Source organism: Acartia tonsa, chromosome 11 (genome assembly GCF_053477335.1).
Source record: "Acartia tonsa isolate MP-2025a chromosome 11, ASM5347733v1, whole genome shotgun sequence".
Lineage (NCBI taxonomy): Eukaryota > Metazoa > Arthropoda > Copepoda > Calanoida > Acartiidae > Acartia > Acartia tonsa.
The window spans coordinates 4,920,104-4,936,046 of NC_137270.1; the positions used below are offsets into that span (position 1 = coordinate 4,920,104).

At 38.4% G+C, this 15,943-nt stretch overlaps 2 protein-coding genes across 3 annotated transcripts in view; one reads left to right on the top strand and one right to left on the bottom strand.

Moving 5' to 3' along the window:
- LOC145331462 (acetylcholine receptor subunit beta-like 2) overlaps positions 1-15,943 on the bottom strand; it is a 37,235-nt gene that overhangs the window by 4,460 nt on the left and 16,832 nt on the right. For both annotated transcript variants that reach the window (XM_080176129.1, XM_080176128.1), the window contains exons 12-17: positions 15,486-15,541; positions 3,412-3,508; positions 2,494-2,572; positions 2,055-2,132; positions 1,405-1,501; positions 914-949 (exon numbers count right to left, since the gene is read on the bottom strand). In XM_080176129.1, coding sequence (XP_080032255.1) covers positions 914-949; positions 1,405-1,501; positions 2,055-2,132; positions 2,494-2,572; positions 3,412-3,508; positions 15,486-15,541 — 443 coding nt within the window. The remainder of the gene's footprint in view (positions 1-913; positions 950-1,404; positions 1,502-2,054; positions 2,133-2,493; positions 2,573-3,411; positions 3,509-15,485; positions 15,542-15,943) is intronic.
- On the top strand, positions 8,061-12,890 carry LOC145332893 (uncharacterized). The gene is made up of 5 exons (XM_080177995.1): positions 8,061-8,583; positions 9,024-9,930; positions 10,236-10,338; positions 10,530-11,635; positions 11,819-12,890. The coding sequence occupies exons 2-5, from the start codon at positions 9,741-9,743 to the stop codon at positions 12,343-12,345; spliced, it is 1,926 nt and encodes a 641-aa protein (XP_080034121.1). The 5' UTR covers positions 8,061-8,583; positions 9,024-9,740; the 3' UTR covers positions 12,346-12,890.

Here is a 15,943-nt window from a genome sequence, read left to right on the forward strand (position 1 = left end):
TAAAAATAAGAGGTCTACAAAAAACCGATTGCATATCTGAATTCTATGAAAAATTTTACATCTACTACTTACTAAAAGAACCGGCTAGCTATCTTAAATAAAAAGTGAAAAAGTTGATACACCTTCTTTGGTTTAAGGCATGCATTTTGATCAACTGTAAATATTTTTATACCTATAATAAAGTAACAGGATGTCTTTTTTTTTACTTTTTCTTTTCAAATCTGAAATAAGAAATTGGGTTATCAAATTCGACCCTCCCCTCCTCAAGTTCCCCTAGATGCCTCTAGGGACGTAGCTGCCAGTCTATAATACAAAGTAGAACAATGTCTGTCTGTCTGTTTGTTTGTTTGTACCGAAGTATATCGCTAACCGCAGAACCGATCGGGTTCTCCTTAACAGGGTAGCTTTTCATAGTTCCTGAGAAGATTTATAACTATTTCTGGGGAGGGTACCACCACCCTCCCAAGAGAAATCGCCCCTTAAGTGACACTAGAGGCCTCTAGGGGCGAAGCCGCTAGTTTCTAAATAAAGAGACAGTTACTTGAATATGGCCATACTACCCCTCATCCTTTCCTTCATCCCTCCCTACATTGACTGAAAGGGTGTAGTGTAACTTTCAAAAATAAAATACCTTGCAAAATTAGTAAAAACTGGGATCTTATAATATATCTTTATAAATCATTGGCAACGAATTAATGTAGCTCCCCAGGTAAGATAGTAAGATCAATATCAACCAAAATTAAATATTTTACCACAAGTCAGAAAAGACAAACAAGTATCTTAATAGAAATCTCTCAGTAAAAACAAATGATTATTGTGCCTTTTTTTGTATCACAATCTAACAGAAAAATGTAATCATGCGCTTTGCTTTGCAGTTTTTTGTTGTAAAAACAATTTTATAAAATGTGTTTGCCTTGGAATGATCATCGATGAAGTTTAGCTGGGTAGCCTAGTAGTTTACAAAAGATATTAGTTATTTTTTTCTCTTATTCATTCGAATCCGGTGGATTAGAACCGGTTCTCATCCATATGAAAAAACTATGTCTAGCATCGTATTATATCCAGCTTTCTACGACTATAAAAATTTACAAGCATATGATTAAAACCAGTTTTTTTAGCCCACACCTTCGGCACCTCGGGGCTAAAAAATTGGTTTTAATCTTATAATTGTACATTCTATATCCGCAGAAAGCTGTTTATAATACGATGCGAGAAATAACTATTATTGCATTATAGACAACTCTCAGCGGATATTATATGAAAAATTAAAATATTAAAAACCAGTTTTTAGCACCGAGGGGACAAGCCTGCTCTTATAAAAATGGTATTAATTTATTAATTTCATTTTATTATTCTTGGAAAATTTTCTAGGGCCGTAACGTCAACATAAAAATCTCTTGAAACCTTAGAGTTGTTGTCGATACAGTTGAGTGGTTCTTTCTTGGGTGTGGGCTCTTGGTCCTCAAACTCCATAGAGTACCTGGGTGTGTACTGAGGACGTCTACAAAATAAATCTAGAGTATAGAAGTATAATTCCAGACAACTACCTGGATCCTCCTGTTGTGGTCCTTTTTCGTATGCTAGCAAGTTGCTTTATGATCTTTTGTAGCAACTTGGCTGTGTTAATATTCCCGACTCTATTGGTGAATTTCAAAGACCCAATTGAAAGTCGACACAGGGTCTTCGGAAAGGGGACTTATAGTTGTTTAACCCCCTGCCCCTCTATTGGTGTACTCTCATGTCTACAACATGATAATACAGGTTTTTGGTAAGAACTCAAAATATTTTAACAATATTGAGGTGACAGATTGTTTAATGTTTATGTGTGTGTATAGCTTAACACTGAACCGATAAGGTTCTTTTTTACAGTGAAGCTTCTCATAGCTTCTGGAAAGGGTAATAACTAATTTGAAGAGGATAACACAACCCTCCCAAGAAGATCGCCAAAATACCAAAACATCACGTTTGTCAACGCCACTGGATGGCTTACTGGGTATCTTTTCCTTCAAGCGTCTTTTCAAAACTACAATTGAATAGCTGCTATTGAAGATTACCTCATCATGAGAATTCTGGGAAGGATAATGAGGAATACTTGTTTAACCCAATCTGGCATGTTGTGAGTGGCAGGTGTCCTAAATATATATTTTTTACATTTGAGTGATTTTTTATTTCTGCATAAAGCTATAAATACTACAATATTTATTCTTTTGTGGAATTTTCAATCACTAATTGAAATCTACAGAAGGGTTAATTTTGTGCATCATTATTGGGGATGTGAATCAATCTATCGGTCATTGTCTTACCCTTTCATATCACTGGAACTCTGATAGAATGATACTTGCAGCTGGCTAAAATAACGAAAACCCCGATCAATCCCAATTACCTATCACCTCCCCTCCTACTGGAAGAACGAACTGACCAATAAATGAGTTCTAAATAAGCTAGGTAAATTGAAGACAATTATATCCACGTATATCCATTGTTAGTTGTAACCTGAAATGAATGTTGAGCACCCCAACTGTGGATGAAATAGACATCGTAACTAACACCATCGTAAACACAAGATATTTTCCTAGAGATAAGTTACTAGTATACAATGAACATATATATATTAATAAATGATATTTTCATTGAGTTTGCTTTGCTAGGATCGTTACTAATTAATCAGCATTTTGTGCGTTTGTCTCCAAGTCTTTAAAACTAGCCAAAATAAGAAAAGTTGCATCTGTTCTAGTACCCAAAGACAGTCAAGAAAAAGAATTTTAGATCCATTGTCCCATTCCTGTATCCTTGCTATTATTGAACTACTAGAATTGGCTCAATATAACTATATCGCTATAGGCTAGTTTTCTATAAGTACATATATATTTATCTATTTCTCAATAAATCAATTTTCCTCCCCCGCCATTTCTATCTAAAAGAAAGAAGTAAATATTTATTAATTTAAATGATCTTAAAAAGATTTTTTTCAATTATATTTTTTTCACATTACCATCACCAAAGGGTTAATATGATTAAAATTTTAGTTTTAATATTTTAACACAAAGGAAGTGTCGCCACAATCGAAATCTTTCAAAATACAGTTTTCTTAGATTTACTCTATTATGAACGTATATTTTTTATTTATGAAAAAAGGATTAAATACTTAAATGTAATTCAAATATCTACATGAAGTGAAAAACTTAATTGATTCCATAAACAAATAGAATAAAGGTCTTTGTCGCTTTAGTCAATGAGAGTTTAATGAGGATTATTGGAGCATTATGACTTTTAAACATTTTACCATTGGAAGACTCGAGCTCATTTATAGACGTTTATTTCCTATATAGATCTGTCATGTTTTGTATATGTTAAAAATTGGAAGATTTCATTAAATAAAAGTAATCGCAAATATACTTAGTAAATAGTTACCTAGAAGGGGAACAGCCAATGAAGTTGGAGGAATAATTTCAGCAAGCAGCAAAAAGAACACAGTGAGCGACAGCAAAATGCTGATACAGAGGGTCACCTAAAAATTGATAATTACTGATTTGTCATGACATCCCCTCTACTTACAATCATTAGAGGAAGCGCGGTTATACCGCAGTTTGATCTATGGCACAACCCTGTTAAGGTCCATTAAGTCCATTTGTTTCCCTCTTCAATTATTTAATTAAGAGGATGCGCAGTTTTCTGCAGTTCGGTAAAAAATACTATATATTCCGGACGGTAACGTCCGAGAGTCCGAAGATTGAATTTATTACGTTTATACACGAAACCGGACATTTTCTCTCTCCGTTTTTCGTAACGGGAGAGAGGATTATTATACCCCTAGGGGAAGGCTTCATATTCTCCCTTAGGGAAGGCAATTTACTTTGCGTTCCCCCCACACCTTGGCACAAAGGGAACGGGGGGAAAATACACTCGAGGAGACGGAGTGAGCGCCCACGGACTTACATATACACACGCACACATATACTCTACGGACAGACGTACATCACAGAGGGTCGGTTTACTGATTACATATCCGCGGGAAAGCACAGAGCGAGGGTTGTGAATTAAGGCCACGGGACACTCAACAGAAGAGAAGGGGGGAACACACACATACTCTCGCACGGACACTCACACACACACACATACACACACACACACTCACTTACATACATCTCTCGGACTCGCTTAGTCATACATTTGAAGAACTAGTGAACGCATAACTGCTCTACAAGCGATATGGCCTTTCGGCGACAATTAAATCGCGAATTCCAGTTTTTATGTAATTAAGTTAATATGTTATAGTAAAGGATATGACTATTCCTTTATAACGTTTGTTATGACGTCCTATTTTTGTCATGTTTATGTAGATTATATCCAGTGCATGTGATATAACGATTTCAGCCAGAATTTTCGGCGGTTTTTTATAATGAAAACGTTTTTTATTTGATTTTTGAGTCTTAGACGAGATTTTTTGTTTTCCCAGGTGGTCGGTTCGAGCATTAAGACCCCCCCCCCCCCAGAGGACTGTCACAATTTTTCGGGGCGGTACTTCGAAAAGATTAAGGATCATAGGACCACCAGAAAACAATAAATCTTGTCATACTTGGGTTGAATTAAAATGTTAGTGAAATAATCCTCTGCTTTAATTCATCCCTGTTTAAATCATTTCATATGCAACTTGGAAAACTTCTTTCTAAATACGTAGTATTATCGATAATCCTTGATAAAGGTCGTCATATCAATATGCTATATTAGTGTTTCTTCTCTAATGACCCCTCTATGGGGATAGAGCTCACAAATCCTATTTTTTATGACATTGCAAATAAAGTAAAAAATTACTGATTTGTCATGACATCCCCTCTACTTACAATCATTAGAGGAAGCGCGGTTATACCGCAGTTTGATCTATGGCACAACCCTGTTAAGGTCCATTAAGTCCATTTGTTTCCCTCTTCAATTATTTAATTAAGAGGATGCGCAGTTTTCTGCAGTTCGGTAAAAAATACTATATATTCCGGACGGTAACGTCCGAGAGTCCGAAGATTGAATTTATTACGTTTATACACGAAACCGGACATTTTCTCTCTCCGTTTTTCGTAACGGGAGAGAGGATTATTATACCCCTAGGGGAAGGCTTCATATTCTCCCTTAGGGAAGGCAATTTACTTTGCGTTCCCCCCACACCTTGGCACAAAGGGAACGGGGGGAAAATACACTCGAGGAGACGGAGTGAGCGCCCACGGACTTACATATACACACGCACACATATACTCTACGGACAGACGTACATCACAGAGGGTCGGTTTACTGATTACATATCCGCGGGAAAGCACAGAGCGAGGGTTGTGAATTAAGGCCACGGGACACTCAACAGAAGAGAAGGGGGGAACACACACATACTCTCGCACGGACACTCACACACACACACATACACACACACACACTCACTTACATACATCTCTCGGACTCGCTTAGTCATACATTTGAAGAACTAGTGAACGCATAACTGCTCTACAAGCGATATGGCCTTTCGGCGACAATTAAATCGCGAATTCCAGTTTTTATGTAATTAAGTTAATATGTTATAGTAAAGGATATGACTATTCCTTTATAACGTTTGTTATGACGTCCTATTTTTGTCATGTTTATGTAGATTATATCCAGTGCATGTGATATAACGATTTCAGCCAGAATTTTCGGCGGTTTTTTATAATGAAAACGTTTTTTATTTGCCTTCCCACCCTCCCTACTAGCTACTTAATTCCTTCTTTGTTATTTTTAAGCCTTTTTCCACGCTTGGTTTTAATTTACGTCAAGTTATAATATTATACCACGCGGTAATATCTCTTTCGAATTTACGCGGCTTTTTATTCCACACGTTTTTTAAATAAAACGTTTGCAAATTACGTCGAACCATCATTTTATTCTGTCTTATTTATATATTAAACAACTAAAATTAAGATTTATTTATGCTATAGATTTACAAATGTTTTTTCGACCATATTGGAATTTTCCACGTGCTTTTTTATTCGAAACGCAGTTAAGAAAGAATGCCGCGTTTTCGAATTTAAAAAATTTTTTTTTTTCCCCAGCTATCGGGGCTTAATATACAGACTTAGTAACATAATCGCCCCTTCAGAGGCGCTTACACATTCGCCCACGATCTCTTTTGGCTAACAGCACTATATAAAGAATTCTTTATTTTACTTTGTTGGCATGTTTTTAGCCAGTATTCCAACAGATGTAGTTTTTTATTCAATACAATTATTCTTTTTTACGCTCAGCGCCTTTTTTACGTCATTCGCCTTGTTTATATGTCTTTTATTTCAGAATTAATTCATACTTTCGGATTGTAATTGACTATGGCTGATCCCCAACTGCCTGCCAACTTTTTGGATCAAGGAGAGACCGAGAATGACGACGTAACAGACGCCGCTCTGAATGCTCTTCGCAATATGGGTAAAATATTTTTCTTATTTTATCTTTCAGCCAAGGATTTACGGCTCAGCTTGTCTAAAAAATCCTTTAATTTTTGCCAGTTTTCTGTTTCGATTTCTGGTATGTTATTTCGGTTAACACGACTTTTACTGTAAATGTTTCAATGTTGCTACTTTTAGTCGGAGTTATTTTTCCAACTTTTTAAAAGAATTTAAAGAATTTTTACATACGCCCTTTAATCTTCTTCTATTTTTTATCGGGCTGTCTCATTTTCTTATCGCACGACCGCGCTAGCTTTACAGAATTTCCATAAGTTTTTGCTACGGCCACGTGTATACAAGATATTTTAAAGCCATTTTATATAGAACTCTTTATTTTATTTCTTTTTACGTCGTTAAAATCATAGATAGTTTTTTATAATATATTATATACGCCCCCAATGAGCAAGCTTTCATTTGTTGGCGGCGCCAGCTATTTAATGTTCTGTTTTTTCATTTTTTCAAACAGATCTTTTACGGTTTACACTTTTATTCACCCTTTTTTCGGCGGTACAGCCAGTCAATCCGGCTAGGATTTCAAACCCTCAGGGTGAGATGTTACACACGTTTCTCCTTTGCAAGGTTTAAGATATTTTTAATTTGCAGCAGGTTAAGAAATATCTTTCCTGTCTTCTGGATATATATGATTTTTCTAATCTATTTATATTTCTTTTTAGAGATTCCTGCCAATATCAATGATCCGACGGGGAACGGCGGTAATAACGGCACGGCTACGACTCAGAATCCTTCTGACACCCCCCCAGCCAATCCACGCAAATCAAGATCCCCGGAGAAAACTCCTCCAAAGAAAAGATCTAGGCGTGAGTCAGAATCGTCTAGGCGTTCACATAAATCCAATGCTTCCAAGAAGCCCAAAGCCAACGGGGAAAAGCCGTCAGCCGCATCTGCTCCAGACGAGGACAAGATCCAGATGCTACAGGCACAAATGGATTCTATCCAAGAATTAATACAGAAGATGGCTGCATCTAATGATCCCTCCACTTCTAAACGGAAAGCCGAGGAACAAGCTTATGTACCCAACAAGAAAAGGAGACAAGAATTTATCCCTCCCGAATCTGAGGATGACTCTGAGAAAGATGTCGAGTCTTCGGACGAGACAATTGACTGGGGCGGCGCCGCCCAGCCGACATCTCTGCGGAAAGAGACGGCGGCACCCGCGTCCAAGATGGCAACCAAGCCCTGGCTGAGGGATGCATCCGATTCAGAAGAGGACTCCCAGGACTATTTTAATCGCCGGCCTCAGTTCGAACCTGGCACAAAGGCTAGATCCAATCAAATCCACCCACAGTACAACGCCAGATATGATCCAGCATACGTGATGATGGGTTGTCCCCGCATGCGAAATATTCAAGGTTCGCTGGTGAAATATCGTGCCCCGGATTTTTGCACAATTTCTTACCAGGGAAAATATGTTTGTATAAAATATTTCTCTTCGGATTTTTATTTCCTTTCTTACTTCTACACTAATTTTTATAAGTATAATACTATAGGGCAGCCTCTTTCTTTCGTGGTCGGCTCCTTTGCTCCCTACAAGTCCTATCTTAAGCAAAGGCTTTTACATAGGTACGATTTTAAATAATTTTTCTTACATCTCATACATGTCAGATTCGCGTCGGTTTTAATTTCTTGTTAACGAAAGTTTATGTACTTTATTTTGACAGGCGTTTATATTTAACTTATTCTGTTTTTACCTAACGCCTAAGCCTTTTTTATGTTATTGTATATAAGACATATTTTATCGCTGCAGGGGCTTCAACAGGAAAGGATTAGTAAATACGGGATGTATCACAATTTACCCGTTGCAGGCCGGAGTGAACTAGTGTTTTTGCAATCCTGTCTCGTCGAGTCTTTAAATATTGAGCAAGCATTACAAGAAAATGCTCGACGCCTATATTCTCTGATGGCCCCTGCCAAAATGAGGCCTGAAATTCATTCAGCTCTCGATGATTCCTTAAACGCGATAGATGCTTTGCGCAAGCTACAACGAAACATGAACATCATGTTCCAGCCAAACGCAAGATTCTCTACGGCAACACAATTTGCAAGCCAAGCTGGTTTTGGAGGAATGCAAATGAACAGCAAAGAGATTAAGCTTTGGGAGTCACTCTGCAAGGTATCTAAAAATTTTTTATTTTTGCCCGCAGACCATAGGTCACGCCACGCAAAAAATTTTTTCCTCAAACAAGAAATATCTTTTGCCTGACAATCAATTTTGTTCGGTTAAACTTAATAATTTTCATTTCCGATTTTTCGCGCCCTGGGCCACGCGTCCGTTTATCTTTTTAGTACGGCTACAATAATTTTTTACTTTCTACTAGCTAAGCTTTCTCATTTTTTCGTTTTATATTAGCTAAGCCTTTTCTTTCATGCATTTGGATCAATTTCCAAACTAGATAGTCGCGTAAAAAATTCATGCCTATCATTTTTTCCTACAGTGTCTTTTGTTGTCAACACAGAAATTACGATTTTGTCACACCCTCTCCTTCCTTTTCCTCTCTTTTTATATTCTTCTTTGGCGGCGATTATATGCATTTAACGCTATTATTCATATAGGAGTCAAAAGAGAGGGAAGAAGAAGAAAAAAGAAGCAAACAGTCTACCAGTCACTCCAACTTCAAAGGCAAAGGCAACGGTAAACGTCAATACAAGAAGTTCTATTGTGACTATTGTAAAGAAACTTCGCATACGATCGAGAGGTGCCGCCACAGAATAAAGGAGGAGCGTGCCGCCAAGCCCCGGTCGGATAAAAAATGACTAGTTCAGCCTTCCGAACAAATTTCTAAGCCTTCCACCTCATTTTCTGCTACAAACCAAAACAAAATCTCTCTTCCCGTTCACGCTGATTCTCGCCAGGAAATCTCTGCCATTTTACCAATTCAGCCTGCAACAAACAATTTTGAAAATAAAACTTTATCCGAACCACCATTTATACCGTTGGTCACCCCACCAAGTACTTCCTTCTCTCACTCGGCCAAAGCCGAAAAAAGATTTCAGTCCAGTTCACTTCTTGCCCAGACACAGAAACCGTCTACTATTTCAGACTCCGATCAGGTTCTCCCTAGTTCTGCTACCACTTCTACAGCGCCCGACGTCATTCAAGACCATTCCGATCAAGATTTCGAGGATTTCATAGACGCGAAAATTAAAGAAATCACAGACAAAGGTTTTTCCCCTCTTCCCAGGGGCATCGGCCAGCCTCAAGCCGTCGAATTTTACAAAACCATTTTGTCAGCCAACAATGAAGTCCTCTCCATCCTAAAACACGGCTATATGCCCCGATGGAAACATTCTCCACCACCTCCATCGTCCATGGCCAACAATAAGTCAGCAGCGTCCGAGATGCCTTTCGTCAGGGATACTGTGCAGGAATGGCTAGAGAAAGGATATGTGATGAAACTATCCGAACCCGCCACAGTCAACGCTCCCTTATCTGTCGCCTCGAAATATGACGTTATGACAGGTACTTTTTTAGTACAGATTAATCCTATATTTCCGCCCGTACGGTTTTTCTTAGCAAGACTATAGCTTTAGTAAGTATAAATGATTTTTTCCTCTAAATCGGTTTTTATTTAAAATTACACGAACAAATAACAGCTATTTTCACAATTACAACTACCTTTTTCCGGCTCCGTCTAAATTTCATTCTTTTAAGCGCCTTTATTGCTATCCGACATCGTTTGACGCTCCTTAACTTTCATCTATAGGGTTGCTTCACAGTTGTTCCAGGTTTCACTACTTTCGTTATATCCTTATTTAATTTTACAGGCCAACACAAGAAACGTCTCTGCATAGATCTAAGCAGGAGCACAAACTTGTATGTGGAAACAAAATCGTGTCCTCTCAGCGACCTGTCGACATTTTTACCCAGGTGCGTTACAAATTTTTTCGGGCAACCGGGTATTTTACACAGCTGTCTTTTTATATAAGGCTTAGTCCGGCCGACGTCATTCGTAATCTTTTGTATTCGTTTACCCATATTTTTAACTCGAATATTCGTACAGACATGTCGTGCGTTGCAATGAACCTGTTCCTTATGATTTTCAGTTTATATTTGTTTAGGATCGAGAGGGGCAGTTTCATTGCAACGCACGACATTAGAGCGATGTATCTCCACGTTTCCTTACATAAGGAAGCGTGGAGATACTTCGGTTTTTCAATCACCAATGTTGCCGGCATCGTCGAGCATTACTGTTTCATTGTAGTACCCTTTGGGTACTGCAATGCGACAGCAATCATGGCCAGCTTGCTCCGACCTATCGAGATACATCTACACTCAGTGAGTGTGGATGTGTCTTGGTATGTCGACGACGGCGGCAACATCGGTGTGTCGATAAGACGTTGCTCGAAATACCTGCAATACACTTTTTTCGTGATGTCATGCAGTGCGTGGGAGATCGCCGAGGACAAAACAGTGCTACCTTCACAAAGAGTCAGATACCTAGGCTTTGTCATTGACACTCTCAGCATGAGAATTTGGGCACCTGCCCGCAAAATATCCAAGCTCTTATCCGATATCGACGACATTGTTTCAGCAGGACAATCCGGCACAGCTATTCCGTGTCGGCAAACAGCCAGCCTGCTTGGTACCAACGCCCACTTACTACAATCCCACGGAGAAATACTGAAAATTGTTTCCAGAGAGTCACAACACCAGCTGGGAAAAGTCGTCATTGCGTCAGGGTGGAACGCCGTTATGAATGTCTCCCCCAGAATGATCGAAGAATTGTCTTTGTGCAAGATTTACTTGAATTCATATAACGGCAAACCTATCAGATACGAGTCCAAACACACCACCATCGTCAAACCTGCCCATAAGACCTATCTACTAGAGAACTGGGATCCTAACAACGATGCCAGAGAGCTCATAACCATGGTTAGCGACGCTAGCGACAAATCTGCATATATTTTTCAAGCAGACACTTTTCAAATTGTCGCGGAGTTTCCGTTCAACGACAACGAAGCGCAAGCGTCCTCGACTCTACGCGAGTTAAGTGCTATACACAAGCTGCTTACCGTCAACGAGGATTTTCTAAGAAACAACAAAGGACGTTTAATCCTATGGTTAACAGACTCCCAGTCCTTGTGCCATATCATGAGACGCGGGTCCAGAGTGCGCCAGCTCCAAGGAATGGTTTTAAAAATCTTTGAGCTCCAACACAAATGGGGTAAGATTCACATCTTTTTCTAGGCGCGCTCCCGTGTTCGTCTTTTTTAGCGGTTTTTTACATTAATATATAAATAGTCTATTATTAATTTTAGATTCTTCTAAGTCAGACACAATATTCGAGTTTTCTCCTAGCTATCTTTAACTCTATTTTTCAATTTTATAATTATTTCTGTTTTTTCAGACGTACGGATTTTCTGCTTCTGGTCTGAACGGTCCGACGACAATCTATCTATCGCGGACATGGGCTCCAAGAAGTCTAACACCGACGAGTGGTCTCTGGACGACGCTTCTTATGCTCAAGTCCTGTCAAAATTTGGCCTGACACCGACGCTTGACGCCTTTGCGTCACAAAGCAATACAAAGTGTGCTCGTTACTTTAGCAAGTTACCTGAAACTAATACAGCAGGCGTCAATTTCTTTAACCAGACAATCAACATTAGTGATATTTTATATGTTTGTCCTCCTATTAGTTGTATTTCTAGAGCTTGGCGCGTGCTAACTAAAATCTCAGGTCTTACATCTATAATAGTTGTACCTTATTGGAGGTCACACGCTTTCTTTGCGGACTTTTTGGAGAAAGACCAGTTTAAGCCTTGTATAAAATCCCATTTTATTTTTGACGCTTCTTTTATTTCTAAGTCAGATTCATGTATGTTTAACGGATCCACTAAATTCGCCACTTTGGCCATGTTAGTAATAGTGGATTAATATATTTCATAGGCTAGTAACGGAAAATCACGCTGGTTTGTTTCTGTGATACTTTAGCAATTTACACTCTATATTTTGCTACAAATGTTTTTTGTTTTATTCTTATTCTACGAGCTTCTTCTACGCGTGCTTAATTCCGTTATTCTCCTATGATACTAATTTTTATCTGTGTTATTTTTATATTCACATACTATGCCAGTTACTGTACAGGATATTATTCTCGACAATACCAGTTTATTTACTTTTCATTTGCCATACGGTTTTTTTCGGAAATACCCAGTTATATACAGCTTTGCTGTCCATGGCCCCTTTTTTCAAGACTGATATTTTCTATATGCCAGTGTTATATCTCTATTTAATGTTTATAAAAATATTATGTTTCTTTAAGTTTCATTTCGACCCAGCCGTTTCAGGCCGCGTATATACACCCCGAGTTTTTCGACAGGCCCGTAATTTTCAACGATTCACTGCCATTCTTTTACTTTTAAAATAACAGTACTTTACTGGTTATAATTCCTAATTAGAATCATACGAATTTTTACATTTTTGCTTTTCTTCCAAACGACCTTTATCGGTCAAATCTTTACGTTTCTGCACAGATTATTTGACGCTTTTTTATTTCTTTTTAGTTGTTATAACCATTATTTTTCTTTACTAAATTACGTAATTAATACTCGGTTTTATTTCCACGAATATTTCTTTTTCGTTTGGGTCTTTTTATCTTTTGTTATCTTTCATATATTCATATATATGCATTTAATTTTCTTTTTTCAGAAAATGGGTCTAGCCGCAAAAACTAAAAATGTACCCACTGATAAAGGCAGATATTCTCGGCTGCTTCAGAAAAAAGTCTCAGGTTCCAGCCACACACAAATTCCAAGCGCTTCGAAACCGGTCCGAACAATGACTGCTCTTCAAGAATTAGGCTTGGCCGGAAAGAAAGAATTACAAGCAAGGTTAGCCGGCGCCGCTAGGGCCGAAGGCACCAGAAAGAGCCACAACAGGATCATCAAGGATCTGACGTCGTTCATCGCAGAACAAGGCCTGGAACCACTCGATTTGGACGAAGCCGCCGTCATGAGCTTCCTAATGAAGGTATATCAGGACGAGAGACCCTTTGGGTACACGTCTGCCGTGAAGGGGGCCATATACGCCTATTTGGCAGCTATGGGACTGTCCGCAGAAATCTGGTCTCTCGCCACGGACCGCGTATACCAGGGCGTCGTGCGCTTAGCCGCTTCGCGCAGGAAACGCCGCCCCCGCGTTCAACAGTTGCCAGGCTATATCATCAGAAGAATGATTGAATGGGTCATTCCCTGCTGGCCAAGAACCACGCAAGAATTGGACAGGATCCCTCTACGAAATTTTCGCACGGTAATACTTCTCCTGTTGCAGTTCTATACCCTCAGCCGCATAAGCGATGCGAGAAAGCTGAGGGCTTGTGACTTGAAATTAGTCGAACTGGACGGCGTCCCTGCCATCGAAATCCTTTTCCGTTCGATGAAAAATGACCAACTCCACATTGGCAGCACGGCTCACATTGTCAAAGAAGGCGGCGCAGCTTGCCCTTATACATTATTCAAACTGTACTATGCCAGGACTGCTTATTATTTTCGAGATAATAAAATAGAGGACCTCAATTTTCTCTTCCCAAGATTAAGAATGGCTAAAATCACTCGGGTACTCATTCCCGACGGCCGACACGCTGTCTCTCAGAACACGTTAGTCACCAACATCAAAGCGTTGGCCAAGAAGATCGGCTTCTCCGGGGTTGTGTCCGGGAAGTCCGCCAAGATTGGCGGTACTTCCGCGGCCTTTGCCAGCGGATTGTCCGACGCGGACGTCCGCGACAAGGGCCGCTGGCGCAGCCTCGAGTCAGCCCAACACTACAGACGAGTCAGCGATTCTCACAAATTGAAGTTGGCCAAGGCTTTTTCTATTCAACGCAGCACAGTCATGGATACCCGCAACCCGAGAGTCTTTGATCCGGACGTCCACTTCGTGTTCGGTGACGATGAAGCTGCGGACGAAGACGTGCTACTCGACCAACGCCTTTTTCCAAATTTATAATCTTGTGTTTAATAATAGATTTGGTTAATCATGCAATATTTGTTTATTATTTCTGCTACTCTACAAGTTTTGTCGATGATATTACAATACTTTGAACAGGGATGTATTAAGTATGGGATTTTTTCCTACATTTCTGGTACTTCGAAAAGATTAAGGATCATAGGACCACCAGAAAACAATAAATCTTGTCATACTTGGGTTGAATTAAAATGTTAGTGAAATAATCCTCTGCTTTAATTCATCCCTGTTTAAATCATTTCATATGCAACTTGGAAAACTTCTTTCTAAATACGTAGTATTATCGATAATCCTTGATAAAGGTCGTCATATCAATATGCTATATTAGTGTTTCTTCTCTAATGACCCCTCTATGGGGATAGAGCTCACAAATCCTATTTTTTATGACATTGCAAATAAAGTAAAAAATATTTCAATTAGAATACAGGGCGCAGTAAACAAATACAGCAAGAAAAAGCATTATTATCATACAATCATTTTGGGGGTTATGCCTTGGCCAAAAACAGGCGCAATTCATTGCCATACACACTACACAGATAGAACATCCAGACAAAGGTCGTGCAATTAAAAGGTTGGTTGTTTGCAATATTTGGGATGTTAGTACCTTAGGATCTACTATAAAAGTCTAGCCCTATGTGATATCGACTGTCCCCAGAGGTATTGATCAGTAATAGGGGTAGAAAACGTCCTGATGCACAGGCTATAAAGTTTGGGGAAGGAGGGGGGGGGGGGGATCTTTAATAAAATTATATTGTGATTTTAAACAAATATTGATACTTAAAGTCAAATTTAGGAAACATATAGTTCTACAAGGTGCAAAGTGAAAATGACAAAACGAAAATAAAGTGAGACCTAATGAAAATATCTATAAAAAAAATAAATAAATAAGTAAAATTCCCATTTCATACAGAACAATTTTATTTACAATTATTTACCATCCCTAAAAATAATTTAAAACCTTCCCAGGACCTTCGAAAAGATACACTTTAAAGGAGAATCATATCATTTGACACAAACAGTCATTATGTGACTTTTTAAAATTAAAATTTCACCTTTTCTCCAGAATCAGATGGCAAATAGAAAACAAGCACGGTCAAGAAGGAAATACCTGAAATTTAAAATTGCATCCAAACAATAGATTATATTCACATTGAATACATAACAAAAGATCATTTGTTTCATGCATTAAAGCAATCTTGAGTTACAATTGTCTTGTAATAATATATATATCAAAAATGAAATTTATTAACAATTAACAATTAATTAAATAATTAATATTTTTTTAAATAATCTATTTTCTAAACTAAATTAAGCATAAGTTAATTAATATTTACCATCCTAGATATTAAATGATTGAGCGATAGCTCACAAGTGTTTTCTCCCATGCTCAAAATATTTTTCCCACGTAAAATAAATGGTTCGATATGTTCGAGAAAAAAATCCTTGGTGGAATAAAAATTAATATTTTCTCATACCAAATATCGCGTTTTTGCGATGGAATGTTTTTTTT